Source organism: Coffea arabica, chromosome 9c (assembly GCF_036785885.1).
Source record: "Coffea arabica cultivar ET-39 chromosome 9c, Coffea Arabica ET-39 HiFi, whole genome shotgun sequence".
In the NCBI taxonomy this organism is placed as follows: Eukaryota; Viridiplantae; Streptophyta; class Magnoliopsida; order Gentianales; family Rubiaceae; genus Coffea; species Coffea arabica.
Genome location: NC_092326.1, coordinates 39,828,014 through 39,852,387, shown reverse-complemented (window position 1 = coordinate 39,852,387; position 24,374 = coordinate 39,828,014). Strand labels below are relative to the sequence as shown.

The following is a 24,374-nucleotide window of genomic DNA, read 5'->3' as shown; positions in this document are numbered from 1 at the left end:
ATTCTAAGCACAAAAGCTGAACTAGTGAGTAGTGATTATGTATCGAGCGGCCTTTGCTCGTTTATAAATATTTTTGGCTCAAGCAATATAATTCTACCGTTTCGTCAAAAAAAAAAAAAAAAAGTAGTGATTATGTAAATTTTTTCTCTTCACTTTTTATTATATTAGTTGATTATGCTTAGCCAAAATATTACTCACATAAATTAAGATTTGTATTATTAATTAATAATTTATCACTAAATATTGAAGATTTTGCAACCTTCCCTGTCATATGACTTTTTGTTTTTGCCAGATAAATTTTTTGTCAAGTTTATCTGCTATAAATTTTTTAAAAACTTTAGCTATAATAATTTCAAAAAATTTTTTAAAGTTTTTAAACTATACCCTTCAAAATATTCAAAAAAAATATATACTTCAAAAATTTTGACAGTAAATTATAGTAAAATTTTAGACAAACGTCCAAAAAACTCACTTCGCCGAACGGACCAAGGAAATTGTGCACAAAGTGATAAACATGATGGGGTTTTTCGTGTAAACAGATTGCAAGTTGGCAATATATGTGTCAACCACTTTTGCGTATGCTTTCTCAAAGTCAATTGACAAAAAAGAAAGGGAACACAAACAAAAAAAAACACACACACACACACACACACATTTGCAACAAGTTACAAGCATAAATTTTTTGTTTCCTAATCAACAAAAAATTTTTACAAAGTGCATAAGCAAATTTTTTGTTTCCTAATCAGAAATATGCGAGAAACTTAGGAGTAATCCAATTGTCTGCTGGCAGCCTCAGCAATAAGAGGCAAGTAAGGAGTCTTCCCAAGCACGCTACACCCAAGTGCATAAGCAAAGCAAGCCACCAAGAACACAAAGAGGCAATTGTACCCAAAGATGGTGAGATTCAGCCCCGGAGACAAAATCTGCTGCACCATCATCGGCACCACCAGGACCACGTCGAGTACCAGAGCCTGGAGAGCGTTAAAACGGACGTACCGGCTGACGCTCGGGTTTCGGACGATGCCCAGGTAGAAGGCGAAGAAGGAGATGAAGGAGGCGTAGGGGATGGAGTGGTAGGCAGACACCACAGGGATGATGGGTTTAAAGGGAGTCGCTAAAATGGGGTACTCAGATAAGAGGAAGCGGCCGTATTGGAACCCATTGAAGAGGGGGAAGCAGTAGGATGCGGCTGACATTAGACGGTCTGCGGCGGGGGTTGGAGTTTTGGAGGATGCGGAGACGGACATAGTGGAAGTGATAGGTTTTGATGGCTGCGGGAATTTGAGATGGGTGCTGTGGGGAGGGGGTGGATGGAGTTTGTGGTGGAGGGGATTGATAGGGTGGCGGAGGACGGAGGGGCGGAGGAGCGGGAGGGTGGCCATTTTTTCCGACTGTGGAAAAAAGGGAAGCGGTGGAGGGTTTTAGGGCGGGTTTGGTTGATGCTGACGAGGGATTTGTTCATACACGTCGACAAATGCAGTTCCCAGTACTTTCGAGTCCTCTTTTGAAGGCTATAGTTTTGACTTTTGGGCTTTGCTTAGTCTTTAACATAACTAATACTAGACCGGAAATAGTGTGGGTGGGAGGTCAAGTTCAACCTTAGGCTTTGCTTAAGATTCACGTGGATGCTGTATGGTTCGATGGTGATTTAGTTTCCATCGATTCTTCGTGATTTTGTTGGATCACCCTTTAATATAAGTTAGATTAGAATTAGAAGTAGGTATAAATGTAGATAATGACAAGTGATAAAAAAAAAAAAAAACCGGAAATAAGCCCCATGTACTATAGATGATTATTGTTAGACGATTAAGTTATGATTATTGTTAGACGATTAAGTTACAGAGGGAAACTATCCAACCGGGGGAACAAAGACCTACATAATCTTGAATAATAGAAAAATGGTTTCAACCAAAAACTTTCAAAAAAAAAAATATAAATAATCAATACCTATTAAAAGAGAAGATTGGATTTGATGATTTTGCTAGTACTTGCATAATATCAATAATGAGCAGGTTGGATTTGATGATTTGAAATTGCTTGCGTAATAATATGGAAAGGAAGAAGGGTTGGTTTATTCAGGGAGAGTGTAAATGTAAGATCTCGAATTTGAATCCTTTGATTAAAAAAAAAAAAAAAAGAGGTGAATTTTATTGCATTTAAGTTTTCTTATGAAATAAAATCAGATTGGGGAATGAAATCAGGTTGATATAAATCAATTCTTAAGGAAAAACAAGGAAACCAAACAATATACTAAGCGCAAAAACTGTTTTTTGTTTTTAATGCAAATTGTAAAGAAATTTGCGTTTGAGATATTTTCAAGCTAGGTAAATGTGACTAAACCGCCTCTTTTTGAATTCTTATTTGGCGTTGTGGGGCTTTTGGTCTTAGGGCTTCAACACACCAATCAGCTATCACCCTTTAATTTGCCACCACCGCTTGCTACGCATGTGCTTGTGTTTTTTTTTTTTCAATTTTGTCTATTTTACTTGTATTGGCAAAATAGTCAATTTAGGTATTTTAACCAACTAAAAAGAGGTAAGGATTTAGATAGATCATACTTCGAAGTAAATCAAGAAAATGGGAGATGCAAATTGGTTGATTTTTGTTACTAATATTCTTTAGAATGGCAGCAAAAAGGGAAAAAAAAAAAAACTCTTGATCTTTTAAAAGTACAAATGAATGGACAAAAGTGAGGAAAAAAAATAAAGAGAATAGAACTTAAAAAGGCCAAAAAAAAAAAAATGTAGCATATCATCTGTCTTGCAATCGCAAATGTCTATATATTCAAGAATTACATATGGAATTCAAATTAACAAGAGAATCAACTGATGTTGTTATTGTTGCTACCTTCTACTACTGCAGGGTTAGGCTTTTTTTTTCTGTGAGAAAAACAAAAGGTTTGTTCATGCAATTCATGGTTGTTAATATTTCAAGTGTTGTTATTCCTACTTATAAACAAAAGGATGATATCACCTCTAAGCAACAAAGAAAGCCAGGAAATTATGTGTTGTTTTTTACTCACTCAATAGTTATTGACTATTAAGAAAATAAAAAAAAAACTAAATTATGATGTTTATGAAGGAGAAATAATCATATAATAAAAAGTGGGATAGAAGATTCATTGCTGTATTTTAGATATCAACGTACATAAAAGATCAAGCTTGAGTTTATAGAGATTTTGTTTTTTTTTTTCTCCTCAGAACTTTGCTTGCTCGGCTTGAACGCATTTAATTAGTTTTCAATAGATATGGAGATTAGTTTTTAGATTATCTAAGAGAACATTTACAGGATATGAGTGTATAACTAAATTTATTAATTATAATGACCAATTATTCCTAATTAATATGTGAATTTCAACAAAATCGTCTATCAAATGTCGTGCCCCATTTTTTGAAATAAAATTTATGGTTGAAAGAATGAATTTTTTAATTAATTTTTATTTGAAATTAGTTTTTTATTTTAGAGAATAAATAAAGAAAAAAGGCCTAATATAGAACTTAAAATATGCAACTGTTTAGGCCCACAATAGTAATCTAAAAAAGGTTTTTAAAAAAATAGGAGTCGCCACTTGAATGGAGTTTAGGTGTATCAAGTCACCCAAAATATATTTTTAAAATAATAAATAATAAATAAAACCCCTTTTAAATGATTCCAAATCTTTGAAAACAAAAGAAAAGGGTTCGGGAGTTACGGTTGAAAGAAGGAAAAACAAAGTTTTGATAGGTTCAAAACTAAGGTACCCTTTCAACCTAACCAATGTTAGTTGCAAGATTTAGTTAAAAATTTTTTTAATCCAACCTATAAACTTATCACATTAGGATGTTTCTTCATGGATGCAAATCTAGACCTAGGGAGTATTGAAAGGGATAAGATGTCTCTTCAAAACTTAATTGGTGCCAATCACATTAATTGTGAGACCCAAAAATGATTCTTAGAAGAGGTCACGAAAAATGCAAAAGATGGGACTCAAAAAGAAATTATAATATATATATATATATATATATATATATATATATATATATATATATATATATATTCATGATCTAGAGAAGAGGAATGCAACATACGAGTACGAGAGACTAAAATTCATGATTCAATTTTCCCTTTTATAGAGGGGATGAGAGCGTGTTAAGGCTAAAAAGCCATACTTGTTCATTTTCCATATTTTGAAGGGTCACCCTCCTAACCTAGTCAAACAAATGAATTAACTTATTTTTAATTTCCTAAATAGAATGCACATCCAAATGTTATGCTTCGGGCACATAGGAATAAGAGAGATAATATATAAAAGAAATATCATGCAAGATGAGAAAATATCCTAAAAATGAAAAACATGTATGAAATGTGATGATGTCACACAAAAAATGTGAATCTAGCACGAAAAAGGCTTAACGGGTCTAGAATTGGATTAACCCATTTTTACAAGTCTTCACTAGCATTGAATTAGTGAGAAAATGAGGAAAAAGGTTATAATTAGCGTTGGACTAGTGTGGTGACATCATACATTTATTATAAACAAATAAATCATATAAAACATAATTAAAGCAAATAAATATGTAAAGCACATAGAGCACATAACACGTAGGCATGATATTTAGATGCAAAGGTCCTAAATAAAGTGAGTAAACACTTAAGTACACAAACATGCAAGCACACAAGTAAAGAAATGCATATAAGGATCTAACTAATACATTTGTGGCCCTAATTACAATCTAAAGGGAGAAATTAAAAAAATAATAACATAATTGTTACATTTATCTAACTAATTATATTTTTGACAAAATTGAAACCTATATATTACATAGCCTAACTAAATACATGTCTTGAACATTTATCTATTACAATTTGGCATTTAAATGCCTCTCAAATAATCATCAAAAATTAAATATAATAAATAAAATTTTAAAAAGAATAAAACGAAAAAATACAAGGAAAAAAACACACGAAACATACAATCACATATAAAAGGCACATAGAAGCACATAAGAGAATTTAAAATAATACTAGAAGGTACCTCCCTTGAAGTAGTGGTTAAATAGGGTAGAATTTGTCCTATTTATACTCCAAAATCAACAAAAAGGTCAAGACACCAATTTAATTAACAAATAAATTATAAAGAAGTACAAATAACTATGAAATCTACTAATTAAAGCATTTAAATGAAATATAATTAACAATTAAAGAAGATAAACAACTTATATTTAAGAAATCAAAACTGTGAGAGATCCAATTGCAAAAATTGAGAAAGTTTTTAGAATCAAATTATAAATTATTACAAAAATTGGAGTCAAAGTCAAATAAAAATAAAGTTTAGGAACCAAATTACAATTAAATTAGGGAACTAATTAAAAGAAATCTAAAGTTGTTAGGGTCATAATGAAATTACTCAAAATTACAGGGACTAGATTGCAATTTACTTGAAAGGCCACTTGGGCCTTTTTCAACATTTATTTGGGCCGGACGAAAAGCCTCAAGAATAAGCAAAGAAATGCCTCAAGGTAGGCTGGCCTGCCTTTTACCAAGCAAAGAAAAACAATCAAAAGGGTTGGGCTTTAACTTTCTAACCCAATGCCAAAACCCAAAGAAAAAACAACAAAACCCAACTAAAATTATCCTTAACCCAAGAATCTAACCCAACACGGTATTAACCTAACTGAAAAAATCATTAAGCTTTATTCATGCCCCAAAATCTAGAAATCAAATGCTTAAAAACATACTTAAAACATACAAAAGACGATTGAAACTTAAAAGGGGTAAAATTGAGTCACATTTTACAGATTTTGGGCCACAGTGAGATTATTTATATATAAGGTTGGGGGTCAAAAATGAAAATTTCCAAAATCTCCATGCATCTGGTTCGAATCATTCTGATGCTTTGGTAGTTTAGCAACCAGGAAGCATGATTCATCAAAACATCACACCGGATGATTTCAAAGCACACCATGCTTCATTAACACCAAACCTAAACATATGAACATGATATTATGGGACAAAATCCAGGCTAACAACATGCAAAATGAAGGGGAAAACGATAGAAGGAAGCAGAAAACTAACAACGAACACCGCAGCAAGATTTTAACTTTTTTTTTTTTTAATAGAATAAGATGAAAAAAGATTACCTTTGGCAAAACAATGCATTACACTGTAAAATAAACGAACCCAAACACGTGAAAATCACAGTGGAAGCTCAGTTTTTTGCTGCAAAATTTCTTCAAAGGGCTGATGACTTCCCGACATGGGGCCTAAATTCGACGGATTTGGAGTTGTTTTTCCTCAATGGTTTTTGAATGAAAATTTCTCTACTGTACCCCAGGAAAGTGCAGAAAACAAGAAGCCTTTCTAATGACTGGAAATATGGTCAGAAAATGCTCAGAAAGAAGGCTGATGGTTCAGCTTGATCGCAGCTTCCTGTTAGCCAAATTTGATCCTTGCAAGTACCAGGGTACGATAGTATTTTTATGTAATACATGTCGGTCATGGAGCAAACGAATAAAATCAAGGAACATTGCGAACTTTGCGTCGTTGTAGTATTGCAGCATCCTCACCCTGTTAATCAAAAACCTACTTCAAGAGCTTCATCATGTGGTAAGAAATTCATCATCCCTGTCCCTATGGGGGGAATCTGCCTATTATTACAAGGTCTGCGACATTCTTACTCTAGGCTGTGATTCTTCCTGGAGAAAGCTGATTGATGTAGATGCGGATCCTGAACTACTTTCACCTTTAATGTTTGAGACGCAGAGTTTCTTGGTTGACAGTTTTCTCCCAGGACTTGATCGTGGATGTACGCTCTATCGTTTTGATCTAAAAAAAAACATGTTTGAATGCCTTGGTTGTGGCTCCAATAGGATATCCAGCTTTTCATTCAGGTTCCATCGGTTAGCACAATTTAATGGATGCTTGGCTCTCTCTTTTCTTGCAACTAACGATGACATGAACTCTAGATGATTAACAAGTTATTCTACTGTGGTATCAGAAAATTATTCTGGTATGATCCCAAAGTGGAATAGGCATACTATCTATTGGCCTGTAGAATCAGGAAGTTGTTTCGGTATGGTATCTATTGGCAACCTCCTAACGGCCAGATTTTGTTTGCAAACCTTGAATCAATCAACAAGAAGGACAACGGCGGCTCCTGCATACCAGTTTATTCTTCCAGAGGTTTGATGTCGGCTGATTCCTTCCGTCCCTATTTTAAGGATGATAAAATGATACTAGCAGTTAAAAATGTAAGGAAAATGTAAGAAGAAAATTGAGAAGCAGATATCTTTAAATTTGTATTATGTTTTCCAATTAGGCGTAACGCTATTTACTTTGGATTGATGAAACTTCGAAAATTTTATGAATGTGAAATGGTATTATTTCACAATATTTCAATAAACCAAATGAAGATGCTCAATATGAAATACTAAAAGCAACTTATTGCCTAAAGTAGTATTTTTAATTTATGAAATATTAAACAATAAAAACATTGAATACTAGCTAAAAAGGTAAAAAGAGCTTGTAGACACACATACATAATCATATGTGTGTATGTATATATGTACATATATATATGGGAGTTTGAAAATAGAACTAGTCTTTTTTCTTGCCACTTGTAAGTGTTGAATTATATTAGGGGCATGCAATATGTATGGAAAAGATAGTAGAAACTTTTTTCTGCCACATTTTTGGAATCTACTTGTGTAAACAAATCTAACAATCCTTTAATATATACAAATTGAGGCGATTATATGATACAAATTTGGTTTTAGTTGTCATGATTGCACCAAAAATACTCCCCATATAAGCATGAAGTTTCCCACATTTCAGTTTTACATGAACCTCGTATTGTTGACTCTATTTCTTTATTATTATTATTTTTTTGTATAATGAATTCCGATGCTCTGAAAGTAAACAAGTCACATCAACCGGATTATTTTATAAAGGGTAAATTACATATAACCCCTCTGTGATTTTGTCTATTGCCACATGACCCCTTTAACATTTCAAAAAAATCTACCTCACCCCTATGGTTTTATGTAAAATGAAATTTTGAAAAAAAAAATAGCATATACAATGTTGTTAATTAAAATACCAATATCACCCTTACTTAAATGTTGAATCAATCGATGACTTAACTGTCTTGTATAAAAGTGCAGGGAAATTATGTGGATAAAAGCAAAAATTATAGAGGGATAAAGTAGATATTTATACAAACCATAAGGAGGTTGTATGGAGATTAAAATTTTGTCACACATGCTTTTAGACAGCATTTGGTATGAACGCCGTGACTAATTGTACATTCCGTACATTTTCTACTTTACATAAAACCATAGAGAGGTTATGTGACTATTTTGAAACGTTAGAGAGGTCATCTGGTATTACATAAAATTATAGTAGGTTATAAATAATATATCCTGAATAAAAACATATTTTAATTAGGTAAGACCTATTCCGGCTTTTTAGTTTTGAGATCGATTACGAAGACTTGCTCTTAGTACTTAGAAGTTACCTTTCTAGTATTTTGCACTAATGAAGAGGATGAACTTAAACTATATGGTGCTAAATTGCTAATCTAACACAATGTGCCCTAAAGTTTGCTTTGAGAATGTTGACCTATACATCCGGCATCTTTCGAGATTATAAAGTACCTGTTCTCAAATGGTTATTAGATTCTTTTGAGATTGAGCCTTTCTCTTATTCATTAATTTAGGCTTCGAACGTGCCCTTTTTACTAATTTCTCTTAATTGTCACTCCACTTATACTTCTACGAATCGTATGCAGATAGTAATAGTTGCTTAATTAATCTCTTCACTTTTACCCTTCAAAATGCAACTTCGATCAATATGTCCTTTGTAATTTACTAAAAGATAAGGAATAAAGTAAAAAAAGAGTAGTAAATATGCTTCGAGCTTTTCAAGATGACCAATTTTACAAGACATGGAAAGATGGTAAACAAGTCACTCAAATTTCGTTTTATAAGGACATTTTTTTTATATTAATTGTATCACCGTTGATGTTTTATGGATTCTCCAATCGACGGTGCTGGTTTTTAGTAAATAATTTTTTTAGTATTCATTTAGATCTTTTCATTACAAGATCGGATGATGAAATGAGACCAAAATTGCTTTTCGGGACAACAATGGAACCACAGTTTCAAACAAGATTCATTTAGTCTCACAAGAAAATACAAGCAGCATTTTATTCTGAGCCTTAACTGCGAATATATAGTTGAACCAAACATACAAGACTCCAAAAAGCATTCAGACAAAACAGCACCATCAAACCATAACATACAAGTATCAGATTGACTCTGGAGGAGTTGGCAGCACATTAATCAGTTGTAGGCATCAGGATTTGCCTGGAGGTAGGTCTCGACAGCCTTGAACATGGCCAAGGCCCTCTCTTTTGCTGACTTAATTTTCTCTTTTCCTGCCTCAGCTTGTTCTTCTGTAACCTGGACGCTATCCTTGATGTGGTATGTGCTGCTGGTTTTGCAGATAGACCCTCCATCAGCGGAGGCTTCGATTTTGATAACACAGGTGATCTTCTCAAGCTCAGCACTGAAGGCATCGCTTTCAGTTACAGTATAGGTGTAGGTGAATTTGTTCTTATCAAGTCCATCGACTCTGTGCTTAGCACTCTTAATATGGCAACCTAAAGATAAGATTTAAAGTTTATCATTAGTTTTGATGCATGCACTACAAAATCGATGTGCATAAATGATTTACTATTACGTAGAATGATAAATATTCAATGACCTGAAAATGATTAAGTGCATGTGTAGAACTAACTAACCTTCACCAAAAGTAATCAATTTAATGGTTCCAACACCTCCATCTCCTTCAATGATCTCGACACTCTTGATGGCCTGTGGAAAGACCTTGGGAATGAGGTTGTCATCAAGGATGAAGGCCTTGAACAACCTTGCAGCAGGGACAGAGGAGGTGACCTCATAATCACAAGTGATAGGTGCCATGATGCCTTAATTTGGCGTTTGGGATATCTCAACAAGGGTTTAGACTTGAGCTAGTTCTTGTGGAGGAATTATGGTGCAAAGTAATGTAGTGAGAGACGGTATTTATAGATCGAAGTTATTGTCTGACTTGAAACAGAAAACAATACGATGTTAAATTGTTAGTAGTTGAATCCAACTAGAGAGGGTATTTACAAGTTGGACTTAGCTTTATGCTTTGCTAAGTGAACCAAAGTAAGAAATCCTAATTAAGTTGACTTCGTGGTCAGTCTTGCAAATTTAAAGTGTGAGTCCTCATTGGGTGGCCAAATAGTTATATTAAGCATTTGCTAAAATTCAATTTTTAAATGTTACGTAAGCAGCACAAATTTAAAGAAAAAAAATGCTGAATTTGTCTAACTTGGTGCTTAATAATAATAATAATAATAATTCTTCATGAACTTTTATTGGCTTTTTGCAATTGACAAATTTGAGAAATTTAAGGCTTCACCTTTGTTTGATAATTCAATTCAGCACTTAAATTTAGTGTATTCAAATCTAAATATGTTGAAACGCATTTGATACCAAAAAATTAAACATCTGAATTAATTAATAGCACTGAATTTCGTAGGCAAAACTTGCTATTAAAAATAAGTGATAATTTATTCACTTACCACTTAATGTGATATGCACTCAAAATGTATCCGATTTAGGATGTAACTATAGACACCAAAATTTCATTTATTTAATTTTTTTTAGCTTTATTTCTTATTTAATTCATTTTTAGATTTATTTGTTAGCTTTGTTATTCTCATTTTATTTATCCAACTAGCCGAGACATTGCAATCCTTTCGATAGTAGGCTCTTTCACACATCACTTTATGTGTCAATCAAAGTAATCAATTCATTCGAGCTTTGTCCTCATTTTGTTAGGATAAATGTCTCTTGTCACTCCAATTGGCCAAATTTTTCAAATTGCTTTTCATTTAAATCAATAAGTTGATCGGATTCATCATGAATTGTATAGTGCTTATCCTAGAGGATCGCATTCTCATTTTAGACCAACCTTTGGCATAAAAGGGCTCCTCAATAGAACATGCATCCGAATTACTTTGATTTTTACTAACTCCTGTCTTTTTCTTTTTCTTTTTGTCAGCAGTTAATCAAGAAGAGAATTTAACTAGGACTTTTCCCAGATTTTCAAATAATTGCAAACATAGCTACACAAAGAAACCCCATCATTACACGATCGCGTAGCCAAGTTTTGAGAAATAATGTAAACATGAGTACACATCCTAAATCGTCTGATGGGTCTGCAAACAACACCATCAGCCGACCTGGTGGTGTACAACATGATCCCTTACCTGCTGGTCAACCTGAACTGCAACAGCTACCCCTATCCTATACTCAAATCTTTTTGACCCCCAGATTCTTGCTTAATACTACTATAGCCCAGAAAATTGAAAAAATCTAATCAATTTTGTCCCTTTAAAATGTTAATCTCCTTTGATATGATTAATATGATTTTTTGAGTAAACAACTTGTAAATTTTAGGATGAATTTTAAGGTTTTAATAGCTTTTGAGAGATTTATGATTTGAACTTTTTAGTGAAATTTTGGGTATTTTGTTGTTTAATTGAAACAAATGGGTTTTCATTCATTTTGTGAAGTTTAACATTTGGTTTTGGTAGGCCTCATCTTAAGCCCTCAATTTCATTTTTATTTTAATTTAGACCCCTAATATTTGTAATAATAATAAGTTGACCACTTAAATTTTTTTAATTCTTTCAATTGGGTCTTTGTTTGTTTTAATTTGTTGAATATGGGTTGTTTATTTTATGTTTTATATGATTTATTTGATTGTAATAAATGCATGACGTTACCACACTAGTCCAACGCTAGTTGTGACTCTTTGTTTCGATTTTTTGCTAGTCCAATGCTAGTGAGAACTTATAGATATAGGTTAATCCAACGCTAGACCCTTAGGGACCGTTCACGCGCTAGATCATGTTTGTATAACAATCACTACATTTGCATGCATATTATCTATCTTTTAGGGTTTTTATCATTTTGCATGACATTTCCCTTATATGTACATCCCTTATCCCTTATCCCTTATTCACCTATATGTATATCTCTTATCCCATATTTCCCCTATATGTATATCCTTTATCCCTACATGTGAGACATGACGTTAGCCTTGCATTTCATTTAAGAATTAGAACTAGGTTAGTACATTTGCACGATTAGATAGGAAAAATACCCCTCGAATATGGGATATGGACGAATTTGGCTTTCTAGCCTTAGCATGGTCGTATTCCCTCTATAAAAGGGAAAATTGAAGTCACGAATCTTAGCTCGTTGCTCCCATTATGATGCATTCCTTTAGATCATGTATATTTGTATATTATTATTTTCTTTTTTTTTCTTAGAATCTTATATTTTTGCATATTCGTGACCTCTTCAAATAATTACTTTTGGGTATCGTAATTAATGCGATTTGCACTAATTAAAATTCGAAGAGACATGTTGACCCCGATACATTAGGTCTAGGGTTTGCATTCATATAGTACGTCCAAATGTGATAATTTTTTAGGTTAAAAATAAGAAAATTTTTGACTAAATCACGCAACTAGTCTTGGCTAGATTGAAAGGGTGTTTTAGATTTTATCCTTGCTTTCCCTTTCTTCAAATGTGACTCCCGAACACTTTTCTCTGATTTTCGAAAACTTGGAGTTGTTTAAAAAGGGTTTTTCTACTTTTTTTTTTATTCAAAATTCATTTTAGGTGACTTGGTACACCTTAATTCAATACCAAGTGACGACTTCTATTTTTTATTAAAAACCTTTTTTCAACTATAATTTGGGCCAAAATTGTCGCACTTTCAAATCCCATTTAGGCTCATTTTCTTTATTTATTTTCTATAAATCAAACTCTGATTTTCATTCAAAAATCAATCAAGATTCATTTTTATAACACTCGTTATTTTTCATTTTTAAAAATGGGGCGCGACAGTAACGATTGAATAACTTAATGGATTCAAATTTCAAATTTCAGTTTTATCAAACGCACCCTTAGGACATGTTGATTAAAACAAAAATCTCGCCATGTTGATTAAATTCGAAACTTTGTTGTTGTTAAAAATGTATTTCCTCAAATTAACATCAATAAGTGGATGTGAGATTCAAATGTGACAAAAACATCTCTCATACGCAAGTCATGGACATTTGGACATTGTGATAGAAAAATTTTGTGTTGTGAAAATTACACGGTCGTATGTCGAATTATATTGGGGGTCTAAATGCATGCAATATGTATGGAAAAGATAGTAAAAACTTTAAAATTGTTGTGTTGCATATTTTAGAATCTACTTGTGTAAACAAATTTAACATTCCTTTAATATGTACAAATTGAGGCGATTATATGATACAAATTTGGTTTTAGTTGTTTGGATTAATACAAAGAATTGTGTTTGACGCTCTTGTTTTGTCATAGTGCTGTTTTCTCGTGTTTTTGCTTGTTGTCAAGTGTTGAAGGTGCTATTCAATTTAAAGGCTCTATTAATGATCTCAACAAAACGGTAGGAGATAGTAATTTTGGTAGGTTGGAGATCTCACGGGCTTGAATGAAGAATGTAAGCTGAAAAAGCGTAGCTAAATGAAAAACGTACAAAAAAAAAACTAGAAGGACTTGAGCGCTAAAAAGAACTTGGCAACACTGAATTCAGCAAGCAAAGAAGCTCGTTACCGCCGCCGCCACGACAAAATGGTCATGCGACGGACGGCAAAACTGCAATAGTTAACGGGTAACGGCGCCCGCCAGTATTTAATATTTATAAAGGACGTCATTCTCTCTTTGTCGAAGGAAACTTTCCTGCAACTTTTGGGCATCCCTTTTGGTCCCTTTGACGTGGTTCCGACATGTTTGGTCTGATGCTCATTTTTTCCCTTTTATATTTTTTTTTGGGGTGTAAACCTTTGAATGTCTTGATGATTGATCCAGAATCAAGCACTTTTGAACTCTTCAAGGTTGTTTTCTCCATTGACAAGACTAGAAGTCAAGATCCTTTTCAATGGTATCAAATTCCGTCATCGATCTCTTGACTGAACAATTGTTGGTACAGAGAGTCACTGGTCAAATGGATGGAGAAATCAAGAGATTGAGGAACAAGACGAAGATGGCAACGAGTCAAGTGACTATGATAGATTTAGTGACAGTGAGCGAGTGTGAGTTCCAAAATGAAAAAGATGATGATGCTATTTATATATTCAAATATAAAGAAGTAATTGAGTGTGTTTGGATAGGAGATTATTTGTCCAAATAAATATATTTGTTTATATCATCATTACAATTTTCAATACACTTTTTTATCTTTTTAATTACTCTTTTATCTCATATATATTACATCACATCACAAAAAGTGTTACAGTAAAAATATCTCAAATAATTTTCAATCCAAACACACAGTACTATTATTACAGGAAACAAAAATCAAGAACAATATTCCATGCCATCACTTTTGCCTTCGGTTTCCTGTTCTGAAGACGAACCAAATGTGAAGCCTGAAAACTGCAGCTTTTGTTCTGTGGTGCAATCTATCATCACTTTCATATCTTCAGTTAAAAGATTCTTCCAATCTCCAACAACTCCTTTCCTGAAAAATGAATTGTTATACACCTGACCTTTCTGATAAAAACCACTCTTATTCACCTCCAAATGGCTCAAATTTCTGAAGCTGCACATTCCTATTATTTTCTCGGGGACACCTTCAATCTCTTCCTCCTGGGAAAATGGCTTCCCCATGAACTCAGCCAATTTCTTCACGTAAAAAAGTTCATCTTTCTTCAGCTCTTCATACTTCAAGAACAGCACAGTCTCGGGCCTTTCAATGCTAGCTCTCCAGAACCCCAAGACATGGTCCCAGCAAGGTCCAAATGCAGACTTGCCCTGGCAGAACATCTCTAATTCCTCCTCCAGGGAAGGGGCCGGTTCCCTTGCATCTGGCCCCGCAGAGAGATGTTTCAATGTTTGTAACATATGCCAATATGAAGTGAACGTGTCCTTTGGTTCCCTACATATGTAAATAATCTTACATCCTGATTCTAGTATAGATTTTGGCAAGGATGTATAAGGGATATGGGTGGCTAGAAGGGGGAGCTGGGGTGTTCTGTACGAAGGATCGTCGCCAAGATCAACTTCCATAAGTGGAAAGCATTCATGCGGAACGGTATTAAGCAGAGGGTTTGGGGACTGCATAAAACGATCTCTCGTTAAGATGGAAAAAGCCAAGGCCTTGAGCCATGTGGTACCTGTTTTGACAGAGCTGCACAAAAAGATGTCCTCGGGATTAGCCTTGAAATGTTCCTGGAGAGTGATGGTTGCTTCTAAGTAGACTAAAGGGAACCAAAAACCTTGGTATTCATAGAAGTCCAAGGAGGGAGCTAAGCCTTCTCTTTTGGGAAGAGCTGATATGATCTCGGGATATCTCATGTTGGTTTCCATAGACTACTTTCTCAAATCTTTTGAAGCTACGATAAATGTGGCTATGCTGCTGGTAACGTAGCTGAAAGAGAGGTGGACTGTGCTCTCTACTCTGTTGTTGAAGAGGATGAGCTGAAACTAGAAAATGCCAACGGTTATATAATTGAATTTCTTGCCATATATGGCCAGCGGCATTATAAATAAACTGTAGCTGTCTACTCATGGGAACCTCAACGAAATTTCCATTATAAATAAACTAATTAAGGGTGCGTTTGAACCTCACCATTCGTTGTTGTGCACATGTCAAATGCGTTGACTTTGTTGTTATTTTTTTTACTCTCTCTTTTTTTACTTATAATGCCATGCGAAGCAGGTACGTGGAATCCCATGTGGGCATGTCATAATGCCATGTGTAGCAGGTACGTAGAATCCCATTTTTTTGAGTTCTTTTTGTTTTTACTTCAAAATGCCATGTGAAGCAGGTACGTAGAATCCCATGTTATAAGTGTTGACTTTATCTTTTGCCTCTGTTCTTGAGCATCCCCAAGTGCTGCCCTTGTGTTGTGAATGCACAATCAAAAAACCAGATGCTGTATGCTCTTCTCTTCAATATTACGAAACAGTGGCAGAGCCAGAAAAAATTCTCATTGAGAGCAAAAGTAATTCTAAATTTTTTTCTAGTTTTTTAAGCAAAAAAAATTCATCAACAAGTATAAATGATGCATATATTCCATAAAAAATATAAAATGATAAACTCAAAATTATTAATGTAATAATAATTTTATTTCAAAAAGCAAACTAAATTATTTACAATTGCTCACAATGAGTTTTCATATTTTGATAACGATTTACAACCTTCTCATTTTGAATTTCACGAAATATATTTTTTTCAATGTAAGCAACTAAACAATCATTAATCCAAGTGTCTCCCATTCTATTTCGTAACCGATTTTTCACTATATTCATAACTGAAAAAGCCATTTCTATGGTAACTGTAGTAACAGACAAAATCAAAACCAACTTTAGGAGCATATAATCCAATGGATACACAAAACTTCAGAGGACACACTTGAAATTATATCAAAATTCTATGAATACTATAGAAATTTAAGAGGACCCCAGTGCCCCCACCGTAGATCCGCGCCCCTGCTTTAATCTATCCCTAGTAGCATCCCTTTGTTTGCAATAGCAAACCATAGTATAAAGGCAAACCTGGGCACACATCCCTTGCCCCAGATATTTCAGCTTTGTCCAATCCTTAGTAGTGATCCCTTGACTCCTCCTTAAAAAGTTTCATAGCAGACTTAGTAGTAAACAATCCAGACGAGAAACCTGTCCGTATAATAAGTTGGTCTTCAAAATCAGGCATAGTCATTATTAGAGTATTACGAGTTGTAAGTTGTAACTCTTCTTCATTGTCCTGACCTCAGTTGTTACCCTTCTTCCTATTGGCTATTTCCATCCTCCATCCATAATTAATATACTATCAGATACTAGAGCAGTGGATCTGCAACCAAAACTATGTAACAAGTTTCCAGTAAAACTGAACATTGGTATAAAGGCCCTAAGGCTAGCGTTAACTCCATTTCCAACAATGCGCTACGTGAAAGGGTCTGCCAACAGTCTTAAACTCTCCAGACTGTCCCTAAGGCCACAAATAAAATTTCGAAGTAAAAGGCAATCAAATCCCAATTAAAAGCTCCAAATTGATTTATGAAACTAAATAATAAACCACTCGAACGTATATCTCTTTCCTAGTATGAACTATTATGTTGTACATGTATCTATAGATAAGACCACTGAAAAAGTTGAAAAGGAAGACGGAGAGCAAAAGGAGATGAGTTGCTGGGAAAAAAATGTTGGAGGTGGGAAGGGGAAAGGTTGCAATAGCAATGGTTGGGGAAAGAAGGTGAATGTTGATCAACAAAGCCATGTTGATAACTTAGATTGAGAAATTTCTGAATCAGTTTTCCACACTAATAAGTACCACAACTAAGCAGTGCATTGATGACATTACTTCTTGTGGTACTTATTAGTATTTCTCTTAAATTAAGCTAATGTTTTATTATTTTTTCCCAAGACTTGAGTTTGGAGTTAGGACACATGGTGATACCCATAACAAAAACTCCCCTAAGATATAAGTAGATCTGCAGTTCGTCCCCTAATTATTATTAGGGTTAATTGCACTTTATCCCCTTTAAGTATGGGCCATTTCTTAATTTACCCCCTTCCCACATTTGTTTTTTCATAGTTTACCCCCTCCGTCAGTCCAACTAAGCAATTGCACCGTTAAAAACTTCAAGATGCCGAAATTGCCATTGGAAGAGAGCCGTTTGTTTAGGCTGACTAAAATATCCCTCAATGAGTTAAAAAAAGGGATGTCTGATGCTTTTTAGCTTATTTTTTTATCTTTCATGCTTCCATCTAGTTGCAGCCTAGTTTTTCTCTTTCATTTCAATAGATCCAACAACTCCTAAAATTTTTCTTTGTCAACTATAAGTATCATAAAAATGTCACAAAGTGCTTCAAATAACATTGAAAGATCGCCCCAAAAAATGTGTGGATATGGTAAAGAGGCACCATTGTGCACCTCTTGGACATTTGAAAATCCGGGAAAAAGATTTTACTGCAGCTCAAATTACAATGTAAGAATTTTTCATTAATAATCTGTTATTATTGTCTTTAATTTTGCTCTATACATGAATAAGTCAAAAAGAGTTTTAGACAGTTATATTTTTATTCAGAACCAGCATGTATGTGGGTACTTTTCATGGATAGATAGAGGAGAGAGAAAAGATGGAAGGAAAAGTAGCTGATAGAGGAGAGAGAAAAGATGACCTACAATTAGAAAAGGTTTTGTACCTTTTATCTTCCGAATTTCTTTTTTTTTTTTTTGTCCCATGTGCCAAATGGAGGGAAATTTCCCTCCTCCATTATTCTAGGGAAATTTTGGAAACTTTTCTTTATCCCTTTCATAAACCTAGAGATATGGATATTTTGGGTTGTTCATTATTTTCTTAAGGGTATTACTATATTTTCATTATTCTGTTTATCTCCGTTAGGGTTGACCGTTAGTCTTTGGCATAAACTGTGGAAAAACAAATGTTGGGCATTAAATTGAGAAATGGCTCATACGTAAAGGGGATAAAGTGCAAGTAACCCTTATTATTATTATTTTTTACTTAACTTCCTAAGAGACAAAACTATACTCTATTATATTAATTTTTTTTCTTTTTTCTCGGCTTTTTTTTTCTTAGATTATTCTTTTTTAAAAAAATATATTTTGAGCAAATAAAGGATTACTCTATCTATTAATTTCCTTTCTAAAAATTTGTATTTGTCAAAGAATCAAATTTTAATTAAAATTATGCTATATTTTTTTTTTTTTTACATATAGCAATTCTACATCAATTTTTATCCCTTTTATTTGTCATAATCCATCCTACCAAAAATTTAAGATGTCTATCCTCTAACTTACAAACATTAAGAAACTATATATAGTCTTACATATCAATTATATTCTGATTACTTTCATCAATTTTTCATACCAAGAAATTAAAAGAAAATTTTCATTTCATATCCTCATAAATAAACAATTCAAAATAAGTTACTCTTTTTTTTTACAATAACATTTACATTCAAACTATTTCGACACCTTTATGTTCATTTTTCTCTAATAGACTTTTGCTTATTAGGGTATTTGCTTTACTATTTTTTAAAAGTAATCATATATAAATATATTTTCCAATAAATCTATTTCCTTCCTTTGGTGCTTTACCACTAATACATGATCAAAATTAAATACGATTTAAGATTAATTGAGAAAAGAAAGAAGAAAAAATATTAGTATAATAAAAGGGTAGTTTGGCCTATTAGGGAATTAAGTGAGCAAAAATAATGTTCAGAAGGTAAATTACAAATATAACTATACCTTAGTGGGAATTTTTTGTGATTAACCCTTGATGCATTGTTAAAATACATGTACTCGTGATATATTTGAAATACAATTTTAGATTGGCATCCAACTCGCACAAGGTATTTAGGAATCGGGAGTTTCATTAATGATCCTAAACGTTATTAGCTATCTTGTCTTTCACATGTTCAAATAATGTACTTTGGTGCAGAAAATACCAAAATCAATGATGATAGTTTGGTTCTAACTTCTAAGTGCCGTTTTGAGCTATTTTTGTCAAATGCACCATTAGTATGAATAGATTGAGAGGGCACAAAACTCAAAGTAAAACAAGCTATCACTTCAAACAGAAAGGCTTGTTTACGAATCACCTCCTTCCAACTATCCTGGACAGTTTTGGAAAAGATAAAAGTGTAAGCAACTTTTTTTTTTTTTTTGCGCAATTTTCCCGTGAAATTTGGGATTAAATTGTTACCTTATGAATGTGTTAGAGATCCATAAAAATACTTGTACAGTAACAGGCTTGCTGCCGGGAAATGCCTAATAAATGGTTCTCACATATAGAAAAGCTACAACTAAAGATCAAGCAGTAGAACGGTTTAGAAATAAGTCTACTAACTTCCGCAAGAATCACTAAACAGCTTAGCAGTGGGAAGGATTCTGAAATTCTTCAGATTATTGTTTGCTTTTGCTCTTTAGATAGTAGGAGCATTTGGTAAACAAAAATCAAGGACGATGTTCCATTCCATCAGTTCTGCCTTAGGTTTATTATTTTGAGCATGGAATCAGATTGTGAAGCCTCTTCTTTTTCTTTTTTCTTTTTTGATTTAGGCTACAAACGTGCCCTTTTCACTGATTTCTCCAATTCTTACTCCCTTAGTCTCATATTGTTTGTCTTTTTTTTTTTTGGGGAAATTCAACCTTATAATAAGTATGTTTATGGTTGTATGTATGTGTTCAGATTCTTCAAATTAGACCATCTAAAATTTAAAATCTGAATGGTATGACCCATTGTCATTCACAAAAAAAAAGGGGACAAAGTAAAGAAACATAAATTATTTTGTTTTGAATATTTTAAGGATGAAAAACATTTTAGCATAAATGAAAAACATATCACTTTCAATGGACTCAAACGTGAAAACATTATGAGTCGCGCACATAGAAAAGCAACAACAAAAGATAAATACGAGACTCCACAGGATACCAAACAATACAGCAGTGCTGGTTTTGAATTTGTCTCATTCCATCACTTTTGCCTTAGGTTACTTATTCTGAACACGAATCAAAATGTGAAGCCTGTAAACTGTAAACTGCAGCTTTTGTTCTGTAGTTTGATCTATCATCATTCTCATATCCTCGCTCAAAAAATTCTTCCAATCCCCAATAACTCCTTTCCTGAAAAATGAACTGTTATTCACCCGACCCTAATTATAAATACTGCTCTTATTCACCTCCAAATTGCTCAAGTTTTTAAAGCACATCCCTATAAATTTCTCAGGGACACCTTCAATTTCTTCCTCCTTCGAAAATGGTTTCCCCATGAACTCCGCCATTTTCTTCACGTAAAACAGTTCATCTTTCTTCAACACTTCATGCTTCAAGAACAACCCAGCTTTGATGCTGGCTCTTCAAAATCCCAGGACATCGTCCCAGTAAGGTCCATATATTGACTTGCCTTCACAGAACAGCCCACTTCCTTCTCCAGGGAGAGGGCCGGTTCACTTGAATATGGCCCCCTGTGGAGATGATTCAGTCTGTTTAAAAAATGCCAATATGAAGCGAATGTATCCTTTTGCTCCTTGCATGTGTAAATAATCTTACCTCCTGATTTAAGAATAGACTTCGGCAAGGATGTATAAGGCATACGGGTGGCCAAAAGTGGCAGCTGGGATGTTCTGTACGAAGGATCTCTGGCAAGATCAATTTCCATAAGTGGAAGACATTCATGTGTTATAGTTTTAAGAAAAGGTTTTGTAAATTCGTTGAAACGATCTCTTGTTATGACAGGAAAGCCAAGGCTTTGAGCCACGTGGTACCTGTTTTAGGAGAACTGAAAAAAAAAATTTTCCTCGGGTTTGACCTTGCAATGTTCTTGGAGGGTAATGGTTGGTTTTAGGAAGATTAAAGGCATCCAAAACCCTTGGTATTGGTAAAAGTCATAGGAGGGATCTACGTCTCCTCTTCTGCGAAGAGTTGATATGATTTCAGCAAATTTCTTGTTGGTTTTTCCTGGAAATCTTTGTAGTAATGATCTTTTCAAGCTATGACAATAGTGGCTCTGATAGTAGCCTGAGAAGTACTGGTCTGGTCTCTACCTTGTTGAAGAGGATGAGCTTAGACTTGATGGTGCCATATCTTATATACTCAAATATTCCTTGCTACTTAATATGGCCAGCAGCCATGGGTGAATTATTTTGGTTTTCAGTCACAGTCTAGTAGTATAGTTTTCTTCATAAATAAACACATTCCCTAAGGTAGACCTATTCTGGAGTTTAAATTTTGAGATTACGAGAACTTGCTCCTAGTACCTATGTTTTCAGACTCGGACCGAGTATCGACTCGGTCGAACACAGGGGTTAGGGGTCATTAGCTTCGATCGGAATTGAATCGAATGATGTCATAAATAAAAATTATTTAAAAATTAAACTATTGTATGTAAAATACCTAAGAGCATGTTCAGATTAATAAAGGTATATATATATATATATATATATTTGATGTTTCAAATATATTTAACAAGAAAATACAAAGAAATTAGAACAATTAAATAGCAATTTATATTATTCAATGAACATTAACAAGTTTAGAATTAAAATTATGAACTTGATTGAAAATTAACACCAAACTTTAGGACAACAATTTTAAAGTATGAAATATTTGAGATATATTAATAATTTTTAACAACCCAGGGGTCAAAACATAATATTGAAAATGCTTTGACCTTTTAAAAAAAAAACTATGACACAAATCGATCGGTTTCGGTCAAACCCGATTTTTGACCGGGTATGATAGAGTCTTTATCCCTCTGATTTTTTAGTACAACTCGGACCAGACACTTGACCGATTCTTGGTTCGACCGGTCGAACCTGTCGGCCCGGTCTGAGTTTAGAAACATAGCCTAGTACCCAATAATTAAGCTACCTTTCTAGTATTTTGCACTAATGAAGGGGATGAGTTTTAATTATATAGTGCTAAATTGCTAGTTCTCATGTAATTGAATTTCTTGCTATATGCATGGATGGCTTGGGGAATCATTTTGATTTCTAGTCAGTCTAGTAATTGGAATCTCAATGAAATTTTTACAAAAACTAAACCAATGTGCCCTAAAGTTTGTTTTGAGAACGCTGACCTATGCATCCGGCATCTTTCGAGATTATAAAGTACCTGTTCTCAAATGGTTATTAGATTCTTTTGAGATTGAGCCTTTCTCTTATTCATTAATTTAGGCTTCGAATGTGCTCTTTTTACTAATTTCTCTTAGTTGTCGCTCTTCTTTTATTTTTGTATATCTATATTTCTACGAATCGTATGCTGATAGTAATAGTTGTTTAATTAATCTTTTCACTTTACCCTTCAAAATACAACTTCGATTAATATGTCCTTTGTAATTTACTAAAAGATAAGGAATAAAGTAAAAACAGAGTAGTAAATATGCTTCGAGCTTTTCAAGATGACCAATTTTACAAGACATGGAAAGATGGTAAACAAGTCATTCAAATTTCGTTTTATAAGGACATTTTTTTTTATATTAATTGTATCACCGTTGATGTTTTATGGATTCTCCCAATCGACGGTGCTGGTTTTTAGTAAATAATTTTTTTAGTATTCATTTAGATCTTTTCATTACAAGATCGGATGATGAAATGAGACCAAAATTGCTTTTCGGGACAACAATGGAACCACAGTTTCAAACAAGATTCATTTAGTCTCACAAGAAAATACAAGCAGCATTTTATTCTGAGCCTTAACTGCGAATATATAGTTGAACCAAACATACAAGACTCCAAAAAGCATTCAGACAAAACAGCACCATCAAACCATAACATACAAGTATCAGATTGACTCTGGAGGAGTTGGCAGCACATTAATCAGTTGTAGGCATCAGGATTTGCCTGGAGGTAGGTCTCGACAGCCTTGAACATGGCCAAGGCCCTCTCTTTTGCTGACTTAATTTTCTCTTTTCCTGCCTCAGCTTGTTCTTCTGTAACCTGGACGCTATCCTTGATGTGGTATGTGCTGCTGGTTTTGCAGATAGACCCTCCATCAGCGGAGGCTTCGATTTTGATGACACAGGTGATCTTCTCAAGCTCAGCACTGAAGGCATCGCTTTCAGTTACAGTATAGGTGTAGGTGAAGTTGTTCTTATCAAGTCCATCGACTCTGTGCTTAGCACTCTTAATATGGCAACCTGAAGATTAGATTTAAAGTTTATCATTAGTTTTTATGCATGTGCTACAAAAACGATGTGCATAAATGATTTACTATTACGTAGAATGATAAATATTCAATGGCCGGGAAAACTATGAAAATGATTAAGCGCCTGCATAGAACTAACAAACCTTCGCCAAAAGTAATCAATTTAATGGTTCCAACACCTCCATCTCCTTCAATGATCTCGACGCTCTTGATGGCCTGTGGAAAGACCTTGGGAATGAGGTTGTCATCAAGGATGAAGGCCTTGAACAATCTTGCAGGAGGGACAGAGGAGGTGACCTCATAATCACAAGTGATAGGTGCCATGAGGCCTTAATTTGGCGTTTGGGATGTTTCAAGAAGGGTTTAGACTTGAGCTAGTTCTTGTGGTGCAAAGTAATGTAATGAGAGACGGTATTTATAGATTGAAGTTATTGTCTGACTTGAAACAGAAAACAATAGGATGTTAAATTGTTAATAGTTAAATCCAACTAGTGAAGGTATTACAAGTTGGACTTAGCTTTATGCTTTGCTAAGTGAACCCAAGTAAGAAATCCTAATTAAGTTGACTTCGTGGTCAGTCTTGTAAATTTAAAATGTGAGTCCTCGTTGGGTGGCCAAATAGTTAT

General features: G+C 33.9%; 5 protein-coding genes across 5 annotated transcripts; all 5 read right to left on the bottom strand.

The window, feature by feature from the left end:
• Positions 1-761: 761 nt before the first annotated feature.
• On the bottom strand, positions 762-1,382 carry LOC113708783 (protein TIC 20-II, chloroplastic-like). The gene has a single exon (XM_027231380.2). The coding sequence runs from the start codon at positions 1,380-1,382 to the stop codon at positions 762-764; it is 621 nt and encodes a 206-aa protein (XP_027087181.2).
• Positions 1,383-9,128: 7,746 nt separating this feature from the next.
• Positions 9,129-10,021, bottom strand: LOC113708781 (major allergen Pru ar 1-like). Its single transcript, XM_027231379.2, has 2 exons — positions 9,782-10,021; positions 9,129-9,640 (listed from the first exon to the last, which is right to left on the bottom strand). Exons 1-2 carry the CDS (start codon positions 9,960-9,962, stop codon positions 9,321-9,323), a joined length of 501 nt encoding a protein of 166 aa, XP_027087180.1. The 5' UTR covers positions 9,963-10,021; the 3' UTR covers positions 9,129-9,320.
• Positions 10,022-14,344: 4,323 nt separating this feature from the next.
• On the bottom strand, positions 14,345-15,550 carry LOC113708780 (flavonol sulfotransferase-like). The gene has a single exon (XM_027231378.2). The coding sequence runs from the start codon at positions 15,438-15,440 to the stop codon at positions 14,430-14,432; it is 1,011 nt and encodes a 336-aa protein (XP_027087179.2). The 5' UTR covers positions 15,441-15,550; the 3' UTR covers positions 14,345-14,429.
• Positions 15,551-20,598: 5,048 nt separating this feature from the next.
• On the bottom strand, positions 20,599-21,262 carry LOC113709065 (flavonol sulfotransferase-like). The gene is made up of 4 exons (XM_027231813.1): positions 21,154-21,262; positions 21,014-21,068; positions 20,784-20,958; positions 20,599-20,727 (listed from the first exon to the last, which is right to left on the bottom strand). The coding sequence occupies exons 1-4, from the start codon at positions 21,260-21,262 to the stop codon at positions 20,599-20,601; spliced, it is 468 nt and encodes a 155-aa protein (XP_027087614.1).
• A 1,975-nt stretch (positions 21,263-23,237) lies between these two features.
• On the bottom strand, positions 23,238-24,150 carry LOC113709064 (major allergen Pru ar 1-like). The gene is made up of 2 exons (XM_027231812.2): positions 23,892-24,150; positions 23,238-23,740 (listed from the first exon to the last, which is right to left on the bottom strand). The coding sequence occupies exons 1-2, from the start codon at positions 24,070-24,072 to the stop codon at positions 23,421-23,423; spliced, it is 501 nt and encodes a 166-aa protein (XP_027087613.2). The 5' UTR covers positions 24,073-24,150; the 3' UTR covers positions 23,238-23,420.
• Positions 24,151-24,374: the final 224 nt, after the last annotated feature.